Source organism: Embiotoca jacksoni, unplaced genomic scaffold (assembly GCF_022577435.1).
Source record: "Embiotoca jacksoni isolate LCO1_2020_lvr unplaced genomic scaffold, fEmbJac1.0.p SCAF_3, whole genome shotgun sequence".
Taxonomy (NCBI): domain Eukaryota; kingdom Metazoa; phylum Chordata; class Actinopteri; family Embiotocidae; genus Embiotoca; species Embiotoca jacksoni.
The window spans coordinates 2,048,131-2,074,791 of record NW_027185381.1 but is presented as its reverse complement, the minus strand read 5'-3'; the positions used below and the strand labels follow the sequence as shown (position 1 = coordinate 2,074,791).

Here is a 26,661-nt window from a genome sequence, read left to right as displayed (position 1 = left end):
CGAATGAACGATGTTACACCACCGGTCGGCCAAATGCCATACTCGGTCGCTTCGGGACATGGGAGTTGAAAAACAGGTCTCAGCTGAGACCACCGTGTTTTATCGACTGCTTTCTAAAGACGGTGAAAGTGTGAGCTGTAAATCTTTGATTGTATTGGTTGTTTATTGGTGTTTACACCAGCCTGTCATGACATCACCTCCCCACCTACTTCCTTCATCCTTTTCGCTTCCCTTCCCCTCTTTCTCCTTGTGTATCCTGTCTGTCTGTCTGTCACTCAATCCAGCTGCCGTTGATCACCTGTCACACACCTGGACTCAATCAGCCCATCAAACCTCCTCCTGCTTAAGTACCCCGGACCTGCAGCGTCTCCTTCTGTGGTGACGCCGATCGGCCGCTTAGTTTTTACTCTGTTCCCAACTCTGTTTGACTCGGTGCTGAATTATCCAGCCTGCTGTCGGGCTCCTGAGAGTCTGATGCCTCCTCCTCAACCTCCTCCCGGGCCTCCTCCCGGGCCTCCTCCTGAACCTCCTCCCGAGCCTCCTCCTCAACCTCCTCCTGAGCCTCCTCCCGAACCTCCTTCCGAGCCTCCTCCCGAGCCTCCTCTCAAACCTCCTCCCGGGCCTCATCCTCAACCTCCTCCTGAGCCTCCTCCTGAGCCTCCTCCTGAACCTCCTCCTGAGCCTCCTCCCGACCCTCCTCCTCAACCTCCTCCTGAGCCTCCTCCTCAACCTCCTCCTGAGCCTCCTCCTCAACCTCCTCCCGAGCCTCCTCCTAAACCTCCTCCTGGGCCTCCTCCCGAGCCTCCTCCCGAACCTCCTCCCGAGCCTCCTCCTCAACCTCCTCCCGAGCCTCCTCCCAATCCTCCTCCCGAGCCTCATCCTCAACCTCCTCCCGTGCCTCCTCCTCAACCTCCTCCTGAGCCTCCTCCTAAACCTCCTCCTGGGCCTCCTCCTCAACCTCCTCCCGAGCCTCCTCCTCAACCTCCTCCCGAGCCTCCTCCTCAACCTCCTCCCGAACCTCCTCCCGAGCCTCCTCCTCCCGAGCCTCATCCTCAACCTCCTTCCGAGCCTCATCCTCAACCTCCTCCCGATCCTCCTCCCGAACCTCCTCCCGAGCCTCCTCCCGAACCTCCTCCCGAGCCTCCTCCTCAACCTCCTCCCGAGCCTCCTCCTCAACCTCCTCCCAATCCTCCTCCTCAACCTCCTCCCGAGCCTCCTCCCAATCCTCCTCCCGAGCCTCCTCCTCAACCTCCTCCCGAGCCTCCTCCTCAACCTCCTCCCGAGCCTCCTCCCGAACCTCCTCCCGAGCCTCCTCCTCAACCTCCTCCCGAGCCTCCTCCCGAACCTCCTCCCGATCCTCCTCCCGAACCTCCTCCCGAGCCTCCTCCTCAACCTCCTCCCGAGCCTCATCCTCAACCTCCTCCCGAGCCTCATCCTCAACCTCCTCCCGATCCTCCTCCCGAACCTCCTCCCGAGCCTCCTCCTCCCGAGCCTCCTCCTCAACCTCCTCCCGAGCCTCATCCTCCCGAGCCTCCTCCTCAACTTCCTCCCGATCCTCCTCCTCAACCTCCTCCCGAGCCTCCTCCTCCCGAGCCTCCTCCTCAACCTCCTCCCGGGCCTCCTCCTGAGCCTCCTGCTGCTCACCCTGACGGCTCCACTCTGCGACTGGACATCTAATCTTCCAAACGTAACATTAGATGTGTTAAAAAGAAATTACAAAAGTTTTGAAGCGAGCTGGGATGGAAAACTTCATCTTTCACTGCTTTGGTCTTTAAATGTTTAACTCTAACAAATCAAATAAGTGATTCGTGTGATCAGATGAGTTTGGAGATTAGTGGAGACGTGATAATAAACTTTAACTCAACTTTTAGACCGGAGTATTAGAAGGACTTTGAAGGATCGTGGCTGGTGCTGATGAGAAGTTAGTTTTCTGCAGGACTGACTGAGTTCAGCCTCGGAGACTAATTTGTTCCAACATCAAAAGGTTTCCTCATCAGTGTTTTATTCACGAGGTCCGGCTGGAGACGACCGTCACCGACAATCAGCTCAGAAATGTGGATTTGACAAGTTGGTGATTAGTTGGGGTGAATCATCGGGGTCTCCGAGAGACGCTCACGATGCGTTCAGGCGATGTGGTCACGTTGGCGGGTTCGAGATTAAAAGTGTCTTTCTCAGTAACAACATCATTTGATTATATTTTAAATATATTTATATATTTTTACTTTGCAAGTTAATGAAGACCCACTTTTTATTACAGCTCCTGCGCTGCCTTCCCATTGGCTACAGGCTGCTCCTCCTTCTCCTCTCTTCTCCGTCTGTTGAAGAAGCCCAGCTGAGAATGAAACAGACACACAATTGTAACTACACACTGAACTACTGACAGCATAACGATGAAATCACAAGACAATAACTCTTAATAATTGTGTAGATATACCAGACAGAATCCAAATCAAATTAACTGCAGCCTAAATGGACCAAACCAGATTTTGATGGTAAATTAAACCAAACCATGACTTCAACACTGGACCAAAAATAACCTTTAAAAACACAAACCATACAAAAAAAAAAATCACAAACATGTGCTCACTAGTTTCATTGTTATTTATTAAAGATGTTTTGTGTTGAAATTTTGACAAGATTTCAAATTAGCTGCAGATTTTTTTTTACGTTTTTTTATGTAAAAACTAGCTTGTGACTGAACTGTGTGTGTGTGTGTGTGTGTGTGTGTGTGTGTGTGTGTACCTTCCATAGGGCCAGGACTATCAATGAAAACAGCAGCAGGCCTCCCAGCGAGCTGCCCAGTATAATCCAGATGGGGATGGAGTGATCCTCCTCCTTCCTCAGGTCCAGGATTACCTGCAGCACAAAACACAACAACTGTCATCACTCTGAAAGACTGAAACAGGTGAGTTGACACAAAATCACAGAAAACAAAGTTACACATCCTTCTGCATTTCTTCATACAAACACCACCACTCTTGTTAAAGTGAATCACAAGTTTTAACAACCCTGCTGCCAACGTGAGACAGAACTGAGTGTAATATCACTTTCTGACAGCAGGTGGCAGCACAGTTCAAGTATCATTTCTATACGTGGCAATACTGTCTGGTAGTTCAGAGTAGGTGGCAAAAAAAAAATCAATTCTTATATAAATGAAGTTAGTGTGTTTATCCCTGAGTTAAAATACCATTAAAAATCATTCTGGCTGATAAGTTTGTATTTTAATTTGTAAGTTACTTTTTCATTTGTCAGCTGCTGCGTCAGAATAATGTTTTAAGTTAAGGCAGAATAAACATTTCTGGATATGTTTCTGGTTATTGTCAGCGGTTTGCTTGCAGCAGGTGTGTGTTCGGGTATCTCAGGTGTGGTGTTGTAGTTATGGTGCAGCCTGGCCTTCCCATTGAGCTCGAACTAAAACAGTCTGATCCAACAGTCCACTTATCGCTCTTCTGTTTGTGAAGTTTATAATGAATTAATAGTAAATAGTATTAATTGATTAGTCGGTCAGTCACAGCGGAGAGTGTCACCTGTCTGATGAGTCTGTCCTCCTGGAGGAAGGTGGGACTGGACTCCTCCAGCTGGATGGAGGCAGCAGTCAGCAGCTCCAGAGACCTGAACTTTACCTGGAAGACGGGTGGTTGTCATGGAGATAAAGATGGAGACTGGATGTTACAAATCAACCAAATGGGATCCAATCAAACACTTCAGGTTTCTCATTAATAACCAGAGCTTCTTCTCTGTCGGGGGGTTAAAATGTTTGAACTCTAAAGATGGAGGTTTTATTACTTTTAAATTGTTTTTATAAAAACTTTAATATAAAAACAGTTTTCAGAGTGACTCACAGCGAGCAGAGCAGGGAGCTGAAGTCTTCCTCTGAGCACCACCTTCACCTCTCTGGAGGCCGACAGGCTCAGTCTGCACCGGGCCGACACGCTCGCACTGTTACTGTGGTTCTGCACACACACACACACACACACACACACACACACACACACACACACACACACACACACACACACACACACACACACGGTTTACTATTCCAATGGGGACAGAGTTAGAAAAGTGCTTTCTAACTGCAGGAGACAGGTCTTACCAGCTGCGACAGGTGACTCAGGTCCTCCGCTTTGATGAGATTAGCGGTTCTGAAATGAGGCAGCGTGCAGTCGGACTCAGCGACCTGCTGAGAGGGAGACGAGGACAGGCGTGACTGTGTTTTATAATTTCTGTGTCTAATCTCTAATCTTTAAAAGATTAAAGCATGCAACGTATCCTTCCTCACTCACATTGTCCTTTTACTTCTGAACTACAACTGTCAGCAGCTAAATCCTAAATCTATAAATCCTTGAGATTTGCTCTCTTTTGTTATTGAAGAAGTTTTTAAAATGAGCTTTTCTTCCTCCAGAAAAACACTAGACAGCTTTTGTTATTTCCCATAACCTGCTAAAAATCATTGAAATGGGAAGAAACATGTTCCCATTCAGAAATGCACAGATCCGCACCTGAGCTCTCTTTTTTTAATTATTACTTTTATTATTGTCGTTGTTGGTGTTATCTGTAGCATTAAATGAACAATGACATTACTCTAATATAATTTTGTTCTGCCACATCCACCTGTGAATAAGAGTTCTTCCTTTTTAAATGATTATTCAAAGATTACCTGTTCGATGGTGTAGTCTGTGATGTCGACCAGCTGGTTCCCCTGCCTGGTCACAGCCCAGATATCCGCCCTGAACACGACGTCCTGCACCGGGAAGACGCCGAGGTTCTGGATCTGCACACAAAAGTCAAAGATATTTATGATGAAACAATAACGTAATTAAAAAAACTCATTATAATTTCTATAATTATTGTTTCTACCATTCCCCTGACATCTGGTCAGTAGTTTTTGATATTACACAGACAAACAAAACAAAAACAAAACAAAAAAAACTAGAAGTTATGTCACTATTATAAGAGTTATTTGTTTCTGGGCGGAGATTTCCACAGATTATATTCGATATTTCTTGAATAAGAAAAGCTCGCTGTGTCTCATTTGTCAACAACGCAGTATTTTCTGTAAATCCTTTGGACTCTGTGAGTAAATTAATAATTGTTTTCTTCTACTTGCATAATAAGTGAGGTTGAAGGTGTGAGAGCTGCTGTCTGGTGGGTCCCAGGATGAAGAGGATGAAGAGGAGGAGTCGGCTCTGATTTCAAAACGAGGAGGGTTCGGTTCTCTATCAGAGGAGGAGGGAAGAGGAAGTGAAATATCATTTCATATTTCATAAACCTCTCAAGTCTTTATGGGGTCAAACATAACTGAAGGGCAGAAAACGTAAATGTGCTGTTGATCCCAAATTGATTGACATCTCTCACAGAGAAAAAAATGCTAGACATGTACTAAATCAATAATTCAACATTTCCTTTGATAAAGGATCCAAAACATGGCTCTTTTTTTTTTCTTCTTTTTTTTACTGGGATTTGTAATATTTAATTCAAACTTTTCATTTATAAAAGTGTTTGTTCAGGGATTTGTTTGGATAAAATATAACAGACAAGACTTTTAATAAACTTACTTAATGTGTCAGACACATTTTAAACCTGCAAATAAACTCTGCTAAAAATAGCTGTTGGCAAACATTTATCTTCTTCCACCACTTTCTAACACACATACTAGAGTTTCACTTTTAAATTACAAAATGTTCCAAATCTGTTTTTGCCACCTGGTGAAGAGGAGGTCCGTTTGGTACTTCAAAGGGAGGAAGATGTCGTTCATGTTGTCATCTGGGAATCCCTCCTCTCCCTCACTGAAAAACACACAGACACGGAAACTGTGTTCAACTTTAACCAAAAGAAACAAGAGAAATATGGTGGAAGAGCCCAACAGAGGGCGCGTCGGGGAAGATCTGCTCATGCAGGGTTTGTTTGGAGGTCTGTTTTACTGAACACACATAAAATCACATGGATGATCTACGTATTTAAACCATCACTTTACAAATGGCATCAGTCTCCTCACCTGGTGGTTACCATGACGACTTGTAGGTGATCCAGGAAGACGGAAGTGCTGAACTCGAACTCCAGACGGAAAGTTACCTGCAAAAAAACTAAAAGTTTTGAAAAACCGACGTGATATTGATCAGATTACATTCAGTGTCAGCACATATTCTTTCAGTTCTTCTTCCTCCATCAGATCTCATCAGTTCTTGATGCTTTTAATGAGAACGTGTTAACAGACAGAACTCTAAATATTTGGACCACCATGTTTAGCTCTTTGTTTTTGTGTTTTCTTTCGTCCTCCGTCTCTGTGGTCAGACTGAAGCTGTTCTTCACGTGTTTCCCTCCGGCTCCGTCTCACCTGATCCGGCAGCTCAGAGCCTCGTTAAAGGAAGCTGGCAGTAATCTCAACCAGAGCCTGGATCAGTAAACTGGACTTCATTCAGACGGGCTGTGGAGGCCCGAGGGGCCGTGCAGTGAGAGGCAGGGACGTGATCGTGTTTACAGGAAGGCTCATTAGGCTAATGAAGGATTTAAGTCGATGGCTGTCATTGGAAGCATATTCCTGCTCTGTTTAATCACTATCATTAGTCTGACAGCTGTATGGCAGTCTAACAACACCTGTTAATCTGTCTGCACTTTCAACTGTTATCTTATACTCTTTGTTTTCTGTCAAACTCCTGCCATCAATTTTATTTTTATTTACAACCCTGTTTCCCAAGAAGTTATATATATATAAAACATAAACAGGATGCATTTATTTGCAAATCATAGAAACCCATATTTAATTGAAAATAGACTAAAGACAACATCAAATCTTGAAAAGGGAGACATTTTATTGTTTTATGAAAAATATGTGTGTATTTTGAACTTGACGCCAGAAAAAGTTGGGAGTAGCTTTCAGTTTTTATTAAAGTTTACACAGCGTCCCAACAGGGTTGTATTTCCTTTTTCTTTTTTGGGATATTTTGTTTTACTTTTAGAAACTGAATAAATCATAAATCATCACGCCTACCTGGGACAACGACTTTAAAAATGGAGCGCTGATGTTACAGCTCCTCTGATTGGCCAGTCTGTCCCCAGAGACACACTCGATCTGGATGTCAGATGGGTCCTGTTGGGGGGGAGGGGGGGGGGGGGAAAGAGAAGGGGGGGGGTTAGACGATAAGGTGGTCAGACACTTTGACTTGTCAAAGACTGACAGAAGCCAGTTTGAGTACCTTGACTAAGAGGCTGGAGAAGAGCAGGTTGGAGGAGGTGGAGATGTGGATGCCGGCTCTGTATGCGTTCTCTCCACGGTTCTCCAGCCAGGCCGACACCACCACCCTCCTCCGCCCGGACTCCACCACGAACATCAGGTCCTCCGGCGGCCCCTGGTGGACGCAGAGCGAGGAAGCAGGTCGTTCTCTCGAGCTGCAGAACTGCCTTCAGGTGAAACAAGGAAATAATGACCTGAGTCTCTCAATATTTCATATGAATACATGCATTTCTAACGAGCAGGTGACTCACTGAACACTCGTGAGGTCGGTGTGACTGTGGAGGACGAGGTCGGGGACGCACGTGTCTTCCTGCTCGCAGCCGTTCCAGAAGTGAAGCTACAGCAGGAAACAAAGATTATCACGTTAGTCTTTGATGAGGCAGGTGAACACATGAACTAATGTAAACATCAGCATTGAGATCACGTGTGCCATGTTTATCATATTAATGTAGCGTGTTAACATGCAAACATTTGATTCCCCCTAAAAATCAGTGACTCAAATCCTCGGTCGAGAAACTCTCTGGTCAAATCTCACTTTGTCAGTCCAGCCTCAGCTCCTCTGTTTCTTTTCTTTTTTTAAATGTCATGCTGCCGTTATTAAACCTCTTTGCTAAAATCAGGATAGTCGAGACACGTGCACCAAAAACACAAACTCAGTGACGGACTCATTAATGTGTGGCGTCATTCAGAGGAAAATACCGTGATGAACTCTCACCTCGGACCTCAGGCTGCTCGGGGAGTCTGGGTCCAACACCGGCCCCTGGTCTGGGCTCTGCAACCCCGTCTCCATGACGACCGAAATGGGACGCCCATAATCTGTCGTCTCCTGCTTGTGTGAGGGACGTTTTTGTGATCAGAGATGGATGCAGATTAGTTTGATTGTGTGTGTGTGTGTGTGTGTGTGTGTGTGTGTGTGTGTGTGTGTGTGTGTGTGTGTGTGTGTGTGTGTGTGTGTGTGTGTGTGTGTGTGTGTGTGTGTTCTGACCTGGACGGAGAAGCCGATCCGTTGACATTTCTGACGTCCCGTCTGCAGAAGAAGACTTCTGGGCTGCTGTCGGTCGGATTCGTCCAGGACGGCTCGGGGAGGGAAACGCCTCTCGTCCAACACCAGACTGAACCAGACACCTGGGTGATGAAGAGGAGAGCGAAGGCTTAGAAGAGGGAAAACAGTCCAGTCACATCCACCAGGACAGATTTTTTGATGACATATAACCTGAACCCACTTTAGGGCACCGCTGCTTGATTATTGAGAGAAAGTAATATCACATAAACCAGATTAATCTGATAGCTGTGACTTCTTCATTCAAATAATCAACTTCTGCTTTAAAGGAAAACACAGAACAACTACTTGGTCTAATTAGGAAGCTTTATTAACCTGTAATCTGCTGATAAATGATAAATGAGGATATTGACAATCATGGAATATGATTGTCCTTTCTATGTTTTTTCTCTTTTTTCTCTCTTCACAGGGAGGCTGTGGTTCAGACAGTAGAGTGGGTTGAACACTAATCAGAAGGTTGGTGGTTCGATCCCCAGCTCCTCCTGTCCACATGCCTGAGTGTCCTTGAGCAAGACACTGAACCCTGAGTTGCTCCTGATGGCGAACCATCAGTGTGTGAATGTTCTCCTGATGGCAGCACCCTCCATGGTGATCTGTCTCATTAGTGTGTGAATGGAAAACATGTTAAAGAGCTTTGAGACCAAAAGGTGATGAAGCGCTGTACAAGTACAGACCATTTACCATCTTTTGCATGCAATTTTCTGGAGATTGCCAGTAGCTGCTCATTTATCCAGCTCCAGTTTGCCTGAGTAATATTTTGTACATTACAGTGAGTTATAGATTGTTCAGCTATTACATGTGTGTATGTGCCCTTAAAAGCTAGATAGTGGTATTAAAGTGTTACTGTAAAATGTGTTGGTGCAGCAACACGGACACGGTCGCTCACTGGCTTCCTGCCTTTGCATTCATTCATTGGAAGACTTAAAAATTTCCACAGGTTTCAACTCTAAATCTTTCAGATTTATGGAAACTGTACTCCGAAGGCCCCGGTGTGTCTGACATAAAAGAAAAGTATTCAGCTCTGCTCTGCATATTCCTCAGTTCTTTCTTTGGAGCTCAGTTAGGTAGAGAGGTTGGTGGTCTTCCCACGGTTGCAGATACACTCGTGTCTGTCACTGTGCATGAAGGTGTGTGTGTTCTTCATTGTCAGGTCATAGTCGTCTTCCATTTAAGTGCATTTAAGCAACACACAGGACCTAATTTACTGCAGTTCTTTCATTATATTACATTACATTTCATTTATCTGACACTTTTATCCAAAGCGACTTACAATCAGTTCATTTCAACCATGAGGATACAAAACCAGAACAAGAATCAAGAAAATAGAATTTCTTCCAGAAAGCCAAACTACAAAGTTCTATCAGTAAGTTCTATTTTAAGATACTAAAGTTCTACTGTTCAAGGTTAAAGTCTGAAGAGGTGTGTTTTTAGTTTGTGGAGGAAGATGTTCAGACTTTCTGCTGTCCTGATGTCGGTGGGGAGCTCATTCTACCATTTAGGATCCAGGACAGTAAAAGTTGTTCCTCATTACTCCTCTAATAGGGTAATAACTTCTTATTTTTAATCCATTAATAAAGTGATGCATTTCCTGCTCACTTATTAATTGTTGGGAGCTGTTGGTTGCAACTCCAGAGTTCATTCTCATCTGTTTAACAACTGAAGTTGGGTTTTGATTGATGAGTGCACAGTGAGCTGAGGGAAGCTGCTTCAGTCCAGCACAGCTCACGTTGCAACGGCCACGTCGACACTGTCAGACATTCGCTCGAGGTAAAGTTGGAATAAATCTTCAAACAAAGCTTCAGATCCTGTTTTCTATTTAATCATGTTCATTTAATGCCATGTAGTGAGCTGCCCTCTGGGTGTGTGTGTGTGTGTGTGTGTGTGTGTGTGTGTGTGTGTGTGTGTGTGTGTGTCTAATCCGGTCCAGATGACTGTGCGGATCAGGAGCTGATGAAGAGGCAGGCGAGAGGAAGGTCTGACGGTATGAAGTGATGGAGGGAGGAGCAATGACACAGTTCAACAGCAGCTGGCTGCTGTTAGCATGTTAGCGAGGTTTCCATGCAGCCGGCCCGCACATCTGCAGCTAATTACACCGAGACACGACAGCAGCGTGGCTTCACCAAGTCTTACGGGGGAATGAGGAGACGTTCTACATACCGATGGTCAAAAGACACCAAACATCTGGCTGCACACAGCTGGAATGCTGGACACGTGTTGTTATGCAGAATAAAACTCCTCCGTTTACTCACCTGCTCCTTTACAGCGGGAGCTGCTACTGAGCAGGTGAGAGTTAAATGCTTTGCTCAAAGGCACATCAGCTTGAGTTGTCGGGTTCAAGGAGGACATGTTGGAGCCTCGTCACACCGTGACCGGACAAAGGAAGCGAGTCCAGCACGATCTCTTTTGTGAGTCCAAATTTAAGTTCAGTTGTCCAACTTTGACACTTTGATATGTGACCAGACAATTTGTAGGCGTGATCGGTTTTACAATTAATAAATATATGTAAATATTGTTACAAGTCTGGACTGAAAGATGGAAGGCAATTAACTGACGTTGACTTTTGATTAAATAATGCGATTCAAACTGTTGATTAGCTCGGCGTCCCTGGAAATATTAATTTACATCTCTCAAACATTCGAGTCATCGTAAAAACAGTATTTTATATTTGAAAATGTATAAAAGGAAAAAAGATATAGTTCATCCATCAAACCTTTCATCAAATCAGATACAACTGATTTGTTTTATCTGGTCTTATAGATAAATATAACCGGGTGTCATCTGCATAACAAATTATACAGTATTTCCAAATAAGGAAAACAAGCATGAAAGAGTCCTCGTTCCAAACTGGAACCTCTCTGATAACTATGATTTAAAGCAGCCGTCCACAAGGCGTCTTCATTTCTGACCGAGAGGAGAGTTACAGGTTTTAACTTCTTACGGGGTCATTAACAACTTGAAAATCGTCAGTTTTTTTTTTTGGCACCATGTGGGACCCAACCGGCTGTCCTGTAGACCGTCGAGGTCACCGGGTCTCGGGGTCGTTGCCTCACCTGGCCATCATGTGACATCATGTACAACATACAGAACAACAGCGCTGTTCCGTCTGTTGGGTTTCTCTTCTTGGTTTTGGTGAAGTTTGGTTAAAACAGGAACGAATCGTCTTTAAGAAACTCCAGTTGTCTTTAAATAAAACCGAGATTGACCAAAACGCGGACTGAGCACCTACAGAGGCAGAAATAATCTGAGTTTGTTCCAGCTTTTGGAATTAAGGAGTTTTTTTATATATATATATGCTGTCAGACTACCTTTCCAGGCGAGGTGAAATTATTCTGAGCTTTCCAGCTTTCTTGATGTCTGCTTTAAAGAATGCATTTGCGAATTGTACCGAGGAACCGGGATCCTTTTATTCATTCGTACGAGAAACCACGTACCAACATCTGTTCTGGCGTTGGTCTTGGTGTTCGTCTTGGAGTTCAGGCTCAGACAGACGGTCACAGACATACAGGTGACGTCCTTCCCTCCCCGCTGACAGTCCTTGTTGAAGATGTTGACCTTCTCGGGTTCAAAGGTCAGCTTGGCCTGAATCTGAACCACATCACGAGACCTGGAGGGACGGAGTGACGTCAGGGAAGAGTGTGTTTGTGAGGTGAAGTATTTCATTTTGAGGTTAAGCTTTGGTGTTGTCAGATTTAGATTTATTTGTGTGTGTTTGCATGTGATGGTCTGACCAGATGATGACGGCAGCTCCCAGTGCTCCCACTGCGAGGTCGATAAGCCCGTCTGCGTTTAAGTCCAGAACGCCATGAAGACTTTGACCAAAATACTTCAGACCTGCAGAAAACCCAGCGGCCGACAAACGCTGGAGAAGCAAAGTGACAGAGAATTAGCTTTCTCTGTAATTAACTCTCTCAGGGTTTTTTTTTGTGTTTTCCTTTCCTGCTCAGACTCCATTTGTCTGACTGAAGTGGTTACCTGTCTGTATTGCAGTTGGGTGGGTTTTTCCTTGCCATAAAAGACGTAGACTGCCCCCTGGTGGTCGTCCTCCAGCGGCGCTCCCACCACCAGCTCCCTGAACCCGTCCCCGTTCATGTCGGTTATCTCTGCCAACGCCGAACCCAGGCGAGAGTTTTGGGAGCGATCAGGCACCTCCAGCGCCCCCTGCAGGATGAATGATGTCTAGAGAGAAATAATAGTTTTGTTTACTTTATTTTAGTCAGTTTCCACTTGTCCTTTTGTTAAACGAGACATTGTTCCAATACAAAACTGCATTCCCACCACTTTGGACTATGAAAAATGTTCAACCCAGTATCACCGCAAAGCATGAAGTAAACGTTCCTCCACTACAGAAGAACATGAGATAGCTACGCTTGGCGATGTCTAGACGTGACAGTTACACGTTTTGCTGTAGAGGATGAGCAATAACATTGTTGAGGTTTGGAAAAAATAAACAACGAAAGAAAAACTCCACCTCCAATCCATCCGGTTGCCTCCTAATAAGGCAAAAAAAATGTCCTTTGTACTTGGTCTCAAGACCTCTGTACTGGCACCACGGTCACATGATTCTTCGTCAAGTAAGATTCACGCCTACAAAGCGTGTAATAGAGACACCGGTCGACTACAGCAAAATGTGTAACTGTCACGCCTAGACATCGCCAAGCGTAGCTATCTCACGTTTTGCTGTAGTGGACAGGCGTGTTTATTTCCAGCTAGAGTGAAGCTATTTAGACTTCGGCTGCGTGGAGCAGCTGAACAAGCTGCGAGGATAAAGACAGAATACATGTATATACCTTTGGTGTGACGGTGTAGACGTAAACCTTCCCTCTCTCCCAGCCTCGGCTGTAGTACATGGGTGCTGCCACCAGGAGGAGGTCAGTCTGTCCATTACTGTCGAGGTCCATCGATAATAACTCACTGCCAAAATATGATCCAATCTGAAAAAAAAACAAAAAAAACTCAACAAAACAAAAAAAATTCAAATGTCACGATTGTATGTTGTTTGACTTTTTCCTTCACCACTGTTTGTTTAACATTTCCAAAATATTTGAAGGCGGCTGTTCTCTGTGTTTGTAAAGTGCCATGGTCATTTTGACCGAAATTAAATTGAGTTGAATTGTTTACAGGAGGATTCATGTTTCCACATCACATCTGTCTACATTGCGTAATAGACCAGGATTACGACAACTTTCCACTTTGAGTAGAAGACCGTCCCTCAAGTGTCAAACTCTGCACAGATCATCGTGTGCAGTGAGGGTCAAACATTCGAGAGAATTAGCATTGACTGGCATTGACCTCTGTATGAATAAATGATTTAACAGAGATTAAGATCAGGAGTCTCTTACTAAACAACGAGACAGGATAAAAATGTTTGCAAATGAAATGAAAGCATTAAAACAGTTACTGATTGGGATATAGAGCACCACACAAACAACACGTTACACAGGTAATATCAAAGCGTCAATTCTAATGCTAAACTATAAATCAAAAGCTGTTTGTGTGTGTGTGTGTGTGTGTGTGTGTGTGTGTGTGTGTGTGTGTGTGTGTGTGTGTGTGTGTGAGAGAGAGTCTGTGTGTGTGTGTGTGTGTGTGTGTGTGTGAGTGTGAGACCTGCTCTCCCAGCAGCGCCTGCAGGATGGTCAGGTTTCCAGTGTTCTTCAGGGTGAAGACGATGACCTTGCCGGTGTGGTTGAACCTCGGAGCTCCAGCCACGTAGAGCTGAGAGCCGCGAGAGGAAATAAGTGAACCCACCGAGTAACCTGAAACAAGAAGGAACAGATTCTCATCGGTGGAAGTCACACATCTAGAAATATTTTTTATTTGTTGGATTTTTCACAGATTAGAGATTTGGATGTTATTTAGTAGAATAGCCTGTTTGTCCGACACTCTGGTCACTCAAAATGATTAATATTAAGATTTTATGGGTGCATTGCAATTGGATTTACAATCAATCACATTCATGCTCCCACGTGTCTTTGTGTCTCGTCTCTTTTTCCTTTTACGCCTGTGTTCCTCCCTCCGTCCACTAGAGGTCCCCACTCTGTTTTTCACCATGCCAGTCAGTCCCCGGGTCACTCCTTCCTCCCTCCTCACCTGCTCCCACTTCCCCAATCAGCCTCAGCTGCAGTCACTTTGCCATCACAGTCAGTATATTAACTCCCCTTCAGTCAGAAAGCCTTCAATCAAGTCCTCGTCGTCTTGTCGTCTCGTCGTCGTCGTCTCTGCTTTTCCCTGTTTGTGAGTAAAGTTGAAAATCTGGGTCCTTCCTCCTGTTGAAATTGTGAGACCATGAGCATCATCTTTCTTTTGAATAACTGAATCATCTGTGAGCTGTTAGTTCTGTCCAACACTATTGAACTGAGTGACAGTTTAAGGATTGTTGTCACCTCTAAGGAGCTCTGACGGCGTGAACAACTAAAAACCGTTCAGTTTAAAGCTCCTACAGACAGCTTTTCAAGTTCGGTACATTTCAGATGCATTAATCATTAAACTCAAAACAAAAACACAAATGAAGGGCCTATTTTTGAAGATAATTAGAAGGCGTGTCACAGCCAACTCCAATGATTGTCAATCGAATTAGCTCCTCTCATTTCCTTTTAGACCGCTGTGACGCAGCGGACTGTCAGTTTCTAATGAGTGAAGAAGAAGCAGACATCCAAACTTTACGCTGGATGAAGCTGTCATACTCGTCCGGGAGTTTCACCGACTTGCCTGGTCGTTTATAAATAACTCTTCCCCTGGTATTATGAGAAGCAAGGAAGCTGTTCAACGATATAAGACAAAAACCTGCATCTTATGAACACTGGTATTGATTTAAAGTCAAAGTGAACAAAGAGCGCTCATCCAATATACTGGGATCAGGTGCTGGAACGACGTTGAGGAGTGAGCAGAAGTAAATTATTCACACTTAAAGCTCCCGATGCGATTCATTTATCAACGACACTGATGAAGAGCAATGTGCTCCAAACATCACTGATGTTGTGGTGTTAATAAATAAAGTGCATCGAGAGCTTGAAGCCCCGTTCCACCCATCTTGGCGCTGCCGAAGACCTTGGTCTACGAAAACCGCAAATTGGTGCGTGAAAAAGCCCGTCGCACCGCACCAAAATACCAATGAGCCTGGAGCCTAAAGAGATAAAACAGGCTCTTTATTATCACATTTTACAGTGTTAATACCGAGATAGGCCGCGTGGTTCTTCAGCGCCTCCGGGAACTCATCCTGGTAGGATGTTTTTGGTGGAATAGACTTCCCATGTTTAGTTTCTTTGAGCACCGCCCCGTTCCAGTCGTAGGCGCCAACCGCTCCGAGCAGAATACCATCCTGAAGGGAAAACAAGGTTTTAGACGGAGGGGCTGTATATTGTATTGTAAGCACAACAGATACCCATCTCAGCATTAATTATTGTATTTCAGGCCCTTCTCGTGTAAACTTATAGCTACTGCTGGCTCAGATGACCTGGAAACTTCCCTTACTTATGCTGTCGTAGGCTGCTGGAGGACCAATAATACAATCAACTCCTCTTTCACTCTTCATGCATTTATGACACCACTGCATATCGTTATGTCTTCTCTCTCTTGTACTTTTGTTTGTTTTCAATTCCTGTTTCTGGAGTTGCGTGTTTCCGGTCTGCGAATGCCAGCCCCACCAATACACCCCATGTTTATTCTCTCTTGTATCTCTATGCTGCTGTTTTCTTCCTCTGCTCTCCCTCTCTTAAACCGGTTGAGGGGGGATGGCCGTCCACCTCTGAACACGGTTCTGTTTTTTTCTTCCTGTTGAAACTGAGTTTTTCCTTCCAGCTATCGCTCATGAAGGAATTGCTGAATTGTTAGGTTACTCTATCAAATTCTATATGAATAAAATTGGCACTGTTGCATCACATCCAGAAAGCTCTGGGTTCGAACCTCAGTCTTTCTGTGGGAGTTTGCATGTTCTCCCTGCTTGCACAAGTTTTTTTCCGGGAACTCCGGCTTCCTTCCGCAATCCAAATGTATGCATGTTAGATTAATTAGTGAATTTAAACTGCTCGTAGATGTGAAGGTGAGCGTGAATGGTTGTCTGTGTGTTTTTTAGCAAGACAATGCCAAACCATATTCTGCGCGTATCACAACAGCATGGCGGCGAGCTGAACTGGTGACAAAGGAGAGCCTGAACTGTTGAGCAGCTGAAATCCTATATCAGGCAAGAATGGGGCAACATTTCACTTTCAAAACACTAGAAACTGGCAACTGAGTTCCCAAACGAGTGTTGTAAAAACAAGAGGTGATGCAACCTAGTGGTAAACATGCCCGTCACACCTGTTTTTACCCTGAGTAGAATAGTATAAAAATCTAATACTGGTAACAAACAGCTGGTCACGGAGGTTAGTTTATTTGTTCATTTATTTCATCCTGTCTGACTCTTGCTTCCCCTTCAGAATAACTAAAATTATAACATCTGGTCAGCTTCATTTCCTCAATCCCAGTTTGGCTCAGTCTGGTTGGATCTCAGTAACAAAGTGACTTGGCTGAGTTCATGTGTCTGCTTTAAGCTGCAGACCTGTGTGGACTCTACAATGAAAAACCTGTTGGCAATTTTGGAGGAAAAAAAGCTTCATGAATCATCTTCCAACTCTGTTGAACTGTTTCACAACGTGTGAGCAGCGTGACATACACACTCAGACGAACTCTGGCTGACGTAAAGTTCAGATTTGAAATTTAGTAAAAGGTTGAGTCATTGTCTTTGCAGGCCAGTGAGTCGGGGTGTGAATGACCAAATCCTTTATGCAATGCGACAAAGTGTCCCGTCTACAAGATCTGCAGATCGAATGTTAAATGTCACAATGCTGCTTTTGTCGACCTGTAGGAGGGAGAGGAGGAAGGTTTTCCTGCAGGAGAACTCGGTTAAAGATGATATTGGTGTCTGTTTTCCACATTAGTGCGCCTGTGACCTGCTTTCATATTTGTACCTCTTAATCCTAAAACTGAGGAGCAGGAAACTCTTTGCATATTTGTGCATAAATGTTGATGAATGCAAGTGCATATATGGGTGCATTGAAATCTGTTCTCCTATGTTTTTCTGGCAGCTCTACGTGCCGGAAAATCCATCTGCTTTGTGTTACTCATAGACAGTTTCCACTGCAGCACTCTCACTCCCTGATGCTGGAATTCAGTTGAAAATGGTTTTCCCTGGATGAAAAACAAGAGTAATATTTCTCAAAGTGTCTATTCCTGCAGCTTCAGACATTTGTTAGGACCAGAACAACGTCGATACTGGATGTTTGAGGATGATACCAGTATTTCACTTTTTGATGTCACTGGATACAGAATTAATTTTAAGTATTTGTGATTTGCTTTAGTGAAGAAAATGTGATGAAATCCTGTCATCATTAACATCATGAAATATAAATCTTTTCTGATTTATACCTGTCAAGACCTTAATTTATACATAAAGTGTTGATAAGAATGTTTTTCAGCTGTAATTTTAAGGAAAATTATACATAGCAATTTATCCAGTAATTGATTTTCAACAGGAAATTAAAAAATTAAAAAAAAAAAAAATCTATTTCTGTCCACAATAAATTCTGGTGTCACGATGGTCATTGGTCTCATCCAAACTAAAGAGTCCAAAGTGAAACCTCAGTGAAAGAGAAAGTTGTACTTGTCAGTGTCATTTTCTCAGACCACTAACACACATCTCTGGGATGTAAAATTGAGATTTAAGAAGTGTAAACTGTGCTGATAGAACACTGAATGAAAAAGTACGAGTTAACGTGAGCCACTCACTTTGACTAAATGTGAGGAGAAACCAGCCTGAGCCATCTGCAGACCGAACCCTCGACCTTGACTGCTGGTTCCTGCAAAACAGACAAACAACAGAGGCTGAGATTTATGATCCTCCTACCACCCACATAACAGTGCAATGAATATAAATATTAGTGTTTATTTTAATATGGAGTGGTTATTGGTGTTGATTCCACTGACAATCAAACCACGACAACTCTGGGCTAAATGTGTTTTAGTTTTTCATCGTAGAGTGGCCCAACCTAAACATGGCCCTGGAAATATGAAGCCAGAGGCAGAAAACATGAGAAGACACAAAGTTAATAACATGCAATATAGTGGCATATAAATGTGTAGAGAGTGAAAGAGGATAGAGATGCCCAGTGCATCATGGGAGGTTCCCCAGCAGCTGAGGCCTGTTGTAGCATAACTAAGAGAGCTTTTCCAAGAGATATTAGGCAAACCTGATAACAAGGAATTACAAAGGTCCAGCCTAGAAGTAGCGAATGGATGTACTCGTTAATTAAGTAGGTTAATCCTGATTAAAAAGTTCTTCAAGGTTCCTCCCAGTAGCACTGGAAGCCGAGGGTAACTACGATGTGAATAGCCGGAAACTGACAAAAGTAATTCCATAATTATTTATTCCATGTTCAGTTAATGGCAAAATGATGGGATCCTTTAAATGTTGTTGCTGCACAACCTTTAATAGGCAATCACTGCGAAAGACATTCCTGTAGCATTAAATGTGACTTCTGCACCTGTCAACAGGTAGTTTCATTCACTCTTCCAGAGAAAACTGCTCCCCCGCTCTCGGGTTTGAAGCCTGTCATCTCCTGACAGCATATTTCATATCTATCTCCGTATATTTGTTAGGATTTAGTTCAGAGCTCATCAATAGCCATTTCAGAACTGTCCAAGGTTTTGTTCTTAGCCATTATTGGCTGCTTTCCATTTTGTGTTTTGGGTCATTGTCCCATTGGAGACTGTGACTGAGACTGAGCTTTGTAACAGCTCGTTTTGCCCCAGAGTGCCCTGTAAGTCTTGAGATTTCATTGAACCCAGCACAGATTCAAGGCACCCTGGGCCAGACGCAGCCAAGCAGCCCTAAAACAGAACCGCGCCACCTCCATTTGTCACAGTGGGTATGTGTTATGCTCTTGGACAGCTTACTTTTTTGGCAGCGAGAATAGAGAGGATGTGTCTTTCCAAAAAGCTCTAAAGGAAGGTCTCCCTTATGCATTGAGACACATCAATATACATTTTTCATTTTATGTTTTTGTTTCAACACGAGAGTCCAGCTGAGTCTGTGTCTTCATGTTTAAGTAATAATCTGGAAATGAAATAGACTTTTAATCGTAAAGGCTTATTGCATTTATTTCAGTCATAACATGCTGAAGGTTAACTGACCTTCCAGAGAGAAAATCCTTTCTCCTAGAGCGTCCACGATGTCCTTCAGTGCCGACTCATCCGTTACTTTGAAGAAGTGCTTTTCGTCGGGGTCACTGGCAATGTACTTGATCTCCTTCAGAAAGGCCTCAGGGTTGATTCCCCGACGGTTGTAGTAACCCAAAACCTGGAAGCGGCACAGAGGAAACAGAATGGTTGTCACAAGTTTTAAAATTTTAGAGACAAAGAACAACAACGGGGCTCTGCTGATGGGCTAAGAGGAAAAAAATATGTCAGAAAGTGAGGTAATGTGGATTGTAGTTAAGAACAAAAACAGACAAACTATCAAGAGCAGAAAAACAAATTAGGTCAGGAAGGTATTTTTGGAGATGAAGATGGATGGACTCACTGCAATGGCGTACATGGTGACGTTGTCTCTCTCGCTGTCAGTGACGGCCTGCACCAGCTGTGGACTGTCATGAGATTCACCATCTGTGATCACGATCATCACCTTCTGAGCTCCGGGTCGGCCGCCGCGCTGGAACGCCTCCGACCTGGACGGAAAGATCAGATCACGTTTTTATTAAAGCACTCAACTCACAGGTATTTGTCTTTTGTTTTCTTTGGTGCCAAAATGTCATAAATGATTTAAAAAAAAAGTTTGCTTGTGTTTTTATGTAAAAAATGTATAACATCGTTATTTCCCCAAGTTATGTAGGAACAGAGATATGTTGTAATTTCCAGTTTTAATATCTGCCAATATTATGGTCTCACCCAGAAACAAAGATACAGAATTGGGGTTTTTTTGGGCTCGTTGTCATAGTAACTGTGTAATGGCGCTGGAGCTGGTTACAGGTTTAGTTAAGATCATTTAAAAGCTGGACCGCAGCATGACAGTCCGAACTGACGCGTACCTTTGATGGTTAACACTGAATGTAAAAGTGAACATAATCTGGTGTTACAAACCGTGCCACGTTGATGCCCAGAGCTGTCCTCGTCTCCTCTCCACCCCGCTGGTTGATGTTCCTCGCGGCCTCGACCACGTCCTCCACCGTCTGGTACTCCCCCAGACTGAACTCGTGGACCACCGTGGAGCCGTACTGAATCACTCCCACCTGCAGCCAAAACACAGCTCGGTCCAAACGTTCAACTCGATTGAACATCGGAGAGATTTTCTCATGTTGGACTTTTAAAGCAACATCCAGTGAAACCAGATATTGGTTGAGTTCCTTGCTAATGGGTACGTCAGTGAGTGTTGTTGAAGGTTGGAAGGGTATTTTTCAGTCGCTCCTTTTTTCCAAAGCCCAAAGGCAAAACTTCAACCTGTCAAGCAGGTTTCTGAGTTCTTAAAGATTCTTGTGAGCAAAGTTTTAATTACACTCAAATGAGCCTCGCAAATCCTTGTTAAACAATAAGCATGCACAACACAATGACGTGAAGAGATCTGAATACTTTTGAAGATACTCTGCTGTTCTCCCCTGAATTAGCTACAGATGTTTGGTGAAAAACTCCTCTTTAGAACAAAAGGCGTGTTTTTTCAGGTTGTGAATCAGAAGCATTCACCAGAATCAGTTCATTCATGTTCAGTGAGAAAGGTTTGCTTTTTAAATCTAAATCTCAATGAACCAAAGAACTGGACCTCGTTTCGTATTGTCAAAAGTGAGTGAAATTAGTATGCTAACGAATAAAAAATATATAAAGCGGGGAAATGCCTCAGACCCAATGTTTGTATTGAAGACCCAAATCCAATTTGACAGACAAAATTCTGGGTCCGATAATTTTGTCATGATTCAAATGTTGTTGTTTTTTCTTATAAACAATGTCTTTCAATCATAAAATTCATTGTGCGTTCCCCTTTGTCTCCAGATTGCCAAACTAATAAGTTAAATTCACTTCAAACTCCGAATCCTCTGTAGGTTTTTAAGGGAGGAATCTTAAGTGTATCCCTTCGACTTGATCAGGTTATAACTGAATGATAAACTAACCTGCGTCTGACCTGGGCCAATGTAGAACTTGTGCAAGATGTTTATGATGAAGTCCTGAACCTCAGACCAGGGATAGATGGAGTTGGAACCATCCAGAACGATCACGATGTCCATGAACGTCTCACACCCTACAAGATTTAAAAAACATGTTGGATGGATGGATGGATGGATGGATGGATGGATGGAGGATGGATGGATGGATGGATGGATGGATGGATGGATGGATAAATAAATGGATGGATAAATGGATGTGGATGGAGGATGGATGGATGGATGGATGGATGGATGGATGGATGGATGGATAAATAAAGGATGGGATGGTGATTACTCTGCAGGGCAGGTGTGATGGTGTGGGAGAGTCTGAAGTTGCGGCCGACTCTGGAGCAGATTCCTGTGCTGTACAGAGAGCTTCCACACTCATGAGACCAGAGTGGACCGCAGGTCTGAGGACACGTTGACACACAACAGGCACACAGAGTGGAATAAAAAGTTTCATATTTCAGTGTAGCATACAAAAACATGTGAAATACAAGCAACAGCCATTTTTTTCTGAGAGAGAAAAAAAAGTCATTTTTGGAATATACATAATCTGAATTTCTGCAGTGAAACAATTCTTTCCTCTAAATTTAGTTTAAGTTTCAAATAGAGAAAACTGTCGTATATAGTTTTATCTGTTTTGTGTCTCACCACAAAGCTCCTGTCTGTCGGGTTGGAAGTCAACGTCATTCCCAGCCTCATCTTGTCTTTCCTCTCAGACACGTTGTCCAAAGACACTTTTCCTGATCACAATCAAAACAGGTGCTTTCAGTCATCTTAAATTAAACAGAATTGGTTGTTCATTTTGTTTTTATATTGTTTGATAGTCGTGTTTCCTTTTAAATTATCTTACAATGTTAAAGAAAGTTTTTTTATGTGCTAAATAACACCAAAGTAGTTCTTGGAAAAATCTCAGTCAACTGTACTGGTATGTCAGTATTCAGGTAATTCCTGCATCTAACCAAACACAGCAGTAAAGTCTACAAAAAGGGTGATGAAAAAGAACGATGAATTGTTTGCTGAAAATGAAACCGGCAGTCACACACAAACAAAAAAATAAATGAAAAAGTTATTCTAAAAATAGTAAAAAAATAAATAAATTTAAAAAAGAAGCCTATTAAGAGATCTTCCTGCAGGACTTTCTGGTTTCTCTTTGATCTCAGAGATATTTTACACATTGGTCATGAAACTGTTAGTCTCCTCACCCAGGTGAAGCCGGGTGCAGTTGGCAGAGTTTCTGGTATCCAGCGGACATCTGTACACGTCACCAGTCTGCTGCTTCCCTGTGGATTCAAAGGGAGCTCCTACCAGCAACCTGCAATCACACAGTGATAAGTTTTCCCTTCAGCAACTTAAAGAACTCCAGCTGGGCTTCATGAATGAAGAGAAAACTGTTAAACTGTCAGTTTGGTGCTGGTACTACCAGCCTCTCATTCAGATTTATTAAATATGACAAAACAAGAAAAGTGTGCGTTTAATTGGGCTCGTGAAGAAAACGCAGTCCACAGAGAGTAAAAAAGATATGAAATGATATAAATATGGTGAATATATGATATGTGCATGAAGTAGCAAAGCCATCCAGGTGGTGTGAGTAATATTTTAATTAAGTTGAGATACAGGTACACAAAAAATTTTGCCACACATTTTAAATGATTAATCATTAAAATATAATCATATCAAATATTACAGATTTGTGATATGGTAAATATGGTGTGGTCAACATATTTGGGTGTACATGAGAATAAAGGCAGCAAGATGCCAAAATGTTTCATCTTTCTTATACCTATTTACATTCTGGTTATATTTTCATTTTCGCTTTTTGATTTTTCTCTTTATTGTCTCCATGTGTTATTCAGAGTAATCTAAAGACTTCAGTCATTTCAATTGTATATTTTCTCATGAATTCCTTTCATTTGTTTCTTCCTTTTTAAGCAGAGAATTGTTAACATATAAGTGGTACAGTTGAGCAGGAGAGAAATACATTTTGAAGCAGAAGTGTTCATTCATAAACTGAAACATCTTTACATATTCAGCTTTCAGCAGCTGCTGAAGCGATCAGTGATTGCGTTGTGTTAAATGCAAATCCCGCTGCTACAGCGAGCAGGTTATTAGTGTATTAGTGAACCAGAGGAAACACCACCACATGAGGCCTGGATGACAGTTCTGGGAAAAGGGGTGACTCACATACCAGAGCAACACTACATTAACGCGCTAACCCTCAATCTGCTGCGTCTCCCATCCACATCAAACGGCTGGTAAGCAGAGATGACAAACCACATCCCGAAAAGTTAACGGACCGAGTTTACATCCCGTAGTAGCACAGAGCAGACAGAAACCCTCCTTTTAATACCTGACAGCGTTCCATCCTGCTGATTATTTCCTGAACAAATGCTGTAATTTATATTCTGGTAAATCTTTAAATTTACGACCACGTTTCCAAAAAAGTTGGGATGCTGCGTAAAATGTAAATAAAAACAGAATGGGATGATTTACAAATCATGTAAACCTATATTTATTGTAAATAGACTAAAGACAACATATCTCTGTCTTGACATTGTCATAAACAAGACCTTCCCTGAAAGAGACATTGTCTGGATGGCAGCATATGTTGCTCCAAAACCTGAATATATCATTCAGCATTAATGCTTCCTTCCAGATGTTCAAGCTACCCATGCCATGTGCACTAATGCATCCCTGTACCATCACAGATGCTGGCTTTAGAACTGAGCTGATAACAAGCTGGATGGTCCCTCTCCTCTTTAACCTGGAGGATGCAGCGTCCATGATTTCCAAACAGAATCTCAGATTGTGATCCATCAGACCTCAGGACAGTTGTCCACTTCACCTCAGTCCATCTTCAATGATCTCGGTCCAGAGAAGGCGGCGGTGTTTCTAGATCATGTTTCTATCTGGTTTCTTCTTTGGAGAGTTTTAACATCATTTGTGGACGCAGTGATGAACTGTGTTCACAGACGATGGTTTTCACAAGTGTTCCTGAGCCCATGCAGTGATTTCCACTCCAGAATAGTGTGTTTTTAGTGCAGTGCTGCCTGAGGGCCTGAAGATCACCACCATCCAATATTGGTTTCCAGCCTTGTCCCTTGTGTTCAGAGATTTCTCCAGATTCTCTGAATCTTTTAATGATATTATGAACCTTAAATGATGAAATCCACTAATTCTTTGTAGTTTTACGTTGAGGAACATTATTCTTAGATTGTTGAACTATTTTCCCAAACAGTCTTTCACAAAGTGGTGAACCTCTCCCCATCTTCACTGCTGAGAGACTCTGCCTCTCTGAAATCATCTTTTTATGCCCAATCATGTTACTGATCTGTTGCCAATTAACCTAATTAATTCTCAGATGTTAAACCAGATTTACACAACTTTTCCAGTCTTTTGTTGAACCTGTCCCAACTTTTTTGAAGCGTGTTGCTGCCATCAAATTCTAAATGAGCACATAATTATTATAAAATAATACAAATTCTCAGTTTCAACATTTTATATGTTGTCTTTGGTCTATTTTCAATTAAATATTGGTTTACATGATTTGCAAATCATTGCATTCTGTTTTTATTTGTGCCCAAACCAAGCAGTCCTTTGGTCGCCCCAGAGTTTACTCGATGAAAACAGCTGCCTGCTTCTGGAAACAACACTGAGCACTAAGTGTACCAACAGGAACATTGAGGTTGATAAACCAAAACAATGTGCTAAAAGACATTTAAAAACCTCATATTCACGTGTTCATAAAGGGAAAGAGCCAAACGCTCACCGCTGTGGCAGGCAGTCAAAGCAGAAGCAAACTTCTAATCATGAAAATGCTGCTTCACAAGAAATCAGGTAGGCAAACAAAAACCCAGGGAGCAGGTCGCAGCAGTCCAGAAAGTCCACCACACAAACAGAAGTAAATAGGTGGTTAAAGACCTGAACACTGGAGGATGGAGGCAGTGACCTTTTTGACCTTTTGAAACAAAACTGGTCAGTTTAACCAACGTAATTACTCGCTAATAACCCTTCAAAATTAACTTGTAAACAGGTCAAGAGTCAGAGGTCACAGGACCCTGGTGGTTTATTGGAAGAAATAATATTCCCATGTGCTGAGAAAAAGCAATAAGCAGCTTGAAGAAAGACAGTAGACAAAGGTTATTTCTCTGTGGTGAATCTGTCTTGATGACAGCATCCAAACACCTGCAAATGTCACCAGACTGCAGACAAAAACAACTCTCCACAATAATGATGCCAAATCCCCCCTTTAAACAACACACACACACACACACACACACACACACACACACACACACACCGGCAGAGTGATGGGCTTCCCAGAGGGTGGCAGGGGAATAACAAACCACAACACATAGTTTCCAGCTAACAACGTACTTTCTCAAGATGCAGGAGACAAATGGAAATACTTTCCACTGATTTACCTGAGACTTCAAAGGAAGAGGGATTTTGTAATCCTGGAGGATTGTTAAGTATTCGTCATGGCTAAAAGGTTTCCAGATAATAAAAAGAAAAGAAAAAGAGACCACAGAAACTGGGAATGTTGCACAATCTCACCTGCAACCGCCGACAAACACAAGAAGGAAAACAACATAATGATTTTGTGTAAATTACTGATTTCCAAGTAAGAAGTTTACGTGAAAGATGAAAACATTCATCCTGCTTCTACTTCCACCAACTGCTCATTTAATCAAACCGTATCCAGCAGCATCTTTTAACAGATTAGGACAATTCAGTGCGCTTCATCTGCAAATAAAAAGTTAAAACTTTAGATCTATTTGATATGTTTGATGTCACAGAGATCTTTAAGGTCCCATCATGTGTGACTCATCTGAATTAAGTTGTGAATTAGTGTGAAATCAGTGAGGAAGTCAGTTTAGGACGACACGTTGCATCTGCTCCGCAATTTGAGTTTCTTTTGTTTTATGTTGTTACATTTTTCACTTGTTTTCCTGCTTTTTCTGCCATTTGGAACATTTTAGTTATTCAACAATCATTCAATACGATATATGAATTGAAGAGGGACTTTATATCACTCAGCTGATCTCCGCCAATGGCTGCTCATCACTTAATTTTAAATTAACCAACCACACACACACACACACACACACACACACACACACACACACACACACACACACACACACACACACACACACACAAGGGAGCAGAGGGAGAGCTGAAACAGAACATTTTGTACATAA

General features: G+C 42.8%; 2 protein-coding genes across 3 annotated transcripts in view; one reads left to right on the top strand and one right to left on the bottom strand.

Annotated features, from left to right (window-relative positions):
* The window catches only part of itga11b (integrin, alpha 11b), a 35,198-nt gene that overhangs the window by 931 nt on the left and 7,606 nt on the right, over positions 1 to 26,661 (bottom strand). Inside the window, exons 3-30 of one of the 2 annotated variants that reach the window (XM_069163488.1) lie at positions 22,663 to 22,772; positions 22,109 to 22,200; positions 21,750 to 21,864; positions 21,422 to 21,549; positions 20,403 to 20,551; positions 19,846 to 19,990; positions 19,458 to 19,623; positions 18,054 to 18,124; positions 15,465 to 15,609; positions 13,899 to 14,047; positions 13,082 to 13,225; positions 12,267 to 12,470; positions 12,023 to 12,153; positions 11,726 to 11,898; positions 8,220 to 8,359; positions 7,950 to 8,060; positions 7,486 to 7,571; positions 7,197 to 7,401; positions 6,992 to 7,090; positions 5,999 to 6,075; positions 5,706 to 5,789; positions 5,111 to 5,219; positions 4,661 to 4,774; positions 4,097 to 4,183; positions 3,843 to 3,953; positions 3,528 to 3,623; positions 2,743 to 2,856; positions 2,246 to 2,332 (exon numbers count right to left, since the gene is read on the bottom strand). In XM_069163488.1, the coding sequence (XP_069019589.1) occupies positions 2,252 to 2,332; positions 2,743 to 2,856; positions 3,528 to 3,623; positions 3,843 to 3,953; positions 4,097 to 4,183; positions 4,661 to 4,774; positions 5,111 to 5,219; positions 5,706 to 5,789; positions 5,999 to 6,075; positions 6,992 to 7,090; positions 7,197 to 7,401; positions 7,486 to 7,571; positions 7,950 to 8,060; positions 8,220 to 8,359; positions 11,726 to 11,898; positions 12,023 to 12,153; positions 12,267 to 12,470; positions 13,082 to 13,225; positions 13,899 to 14,047; positions 15,465 to 15,609; positions 18,054 to 18,124; positions 19,458 to 19,623; positions 19,846 to 19,990; positions 20,403 to 20,551; positions 21,422 to 21,549; positions 21,750 to 21,864; positions 22,109 to 22,200; positions 22,663 to 22,772 (3,436 nt within the window). In that variant the 3' untranslated portion in view covers positions 2,246 to 2,251. The remainder of the gene's footprint in view (positions 1 to 2,245; positions 2,333 to 2,742; positions 2,857 to 3,527; positions 3,624 to 3,842; positions 3,954 to 4,096; positions 4,184 to 4,660; positions 4,775 to 5,110; positions 5,220 to 5,705; positions 5,790 to 5,998; positions 6,076 to 6,991; positions 7,091 to 7,196; positions 7,402 to 7,485; positions 7,572 to 7,949; positions 8,061 to 8,219; positions 8,360 to 11,725; positions 11,899 to 12,022; positions 12,154 to 12,266; positions 12,471 to 13,081; positions 13,226 to 13,898; positions 14,048 to 15,464; positions 15,610 to 18,053; positions 18,125 to 19,457; positions 19,624 to 19,845; positions 19,991 to 20,402; positions 20,552 to 21,421; positions 21,550 to 21,749; positions 21,865 to 22,108; positions 22,201 to 22,662; positions 22,773 to 26,661) is intronic. The other variant, XM_069163489.1, reaches the window with a different exon arrangement.
* LOC138205900 (basic proline-rich protein-like) lies at positions 475 to 1,677 on the top strand. The gene has a single exon (XM_069162256.1). It carries the CDS (start codon positions 475 to 477, stop codon positions 1,675 to 1,677), a length of 1,203 nt encoding a protein of 400 aa, XP_069018357.1.

Coding starts and splice junctions, on each gene's coding strand:
- LOC138205900 (XM_069162256.1), top strand. CDS start 475: ATGCCTCCTCCTCAACCTCCTCCCGGGCCTCCTCCCGGGCCTCCTCCT.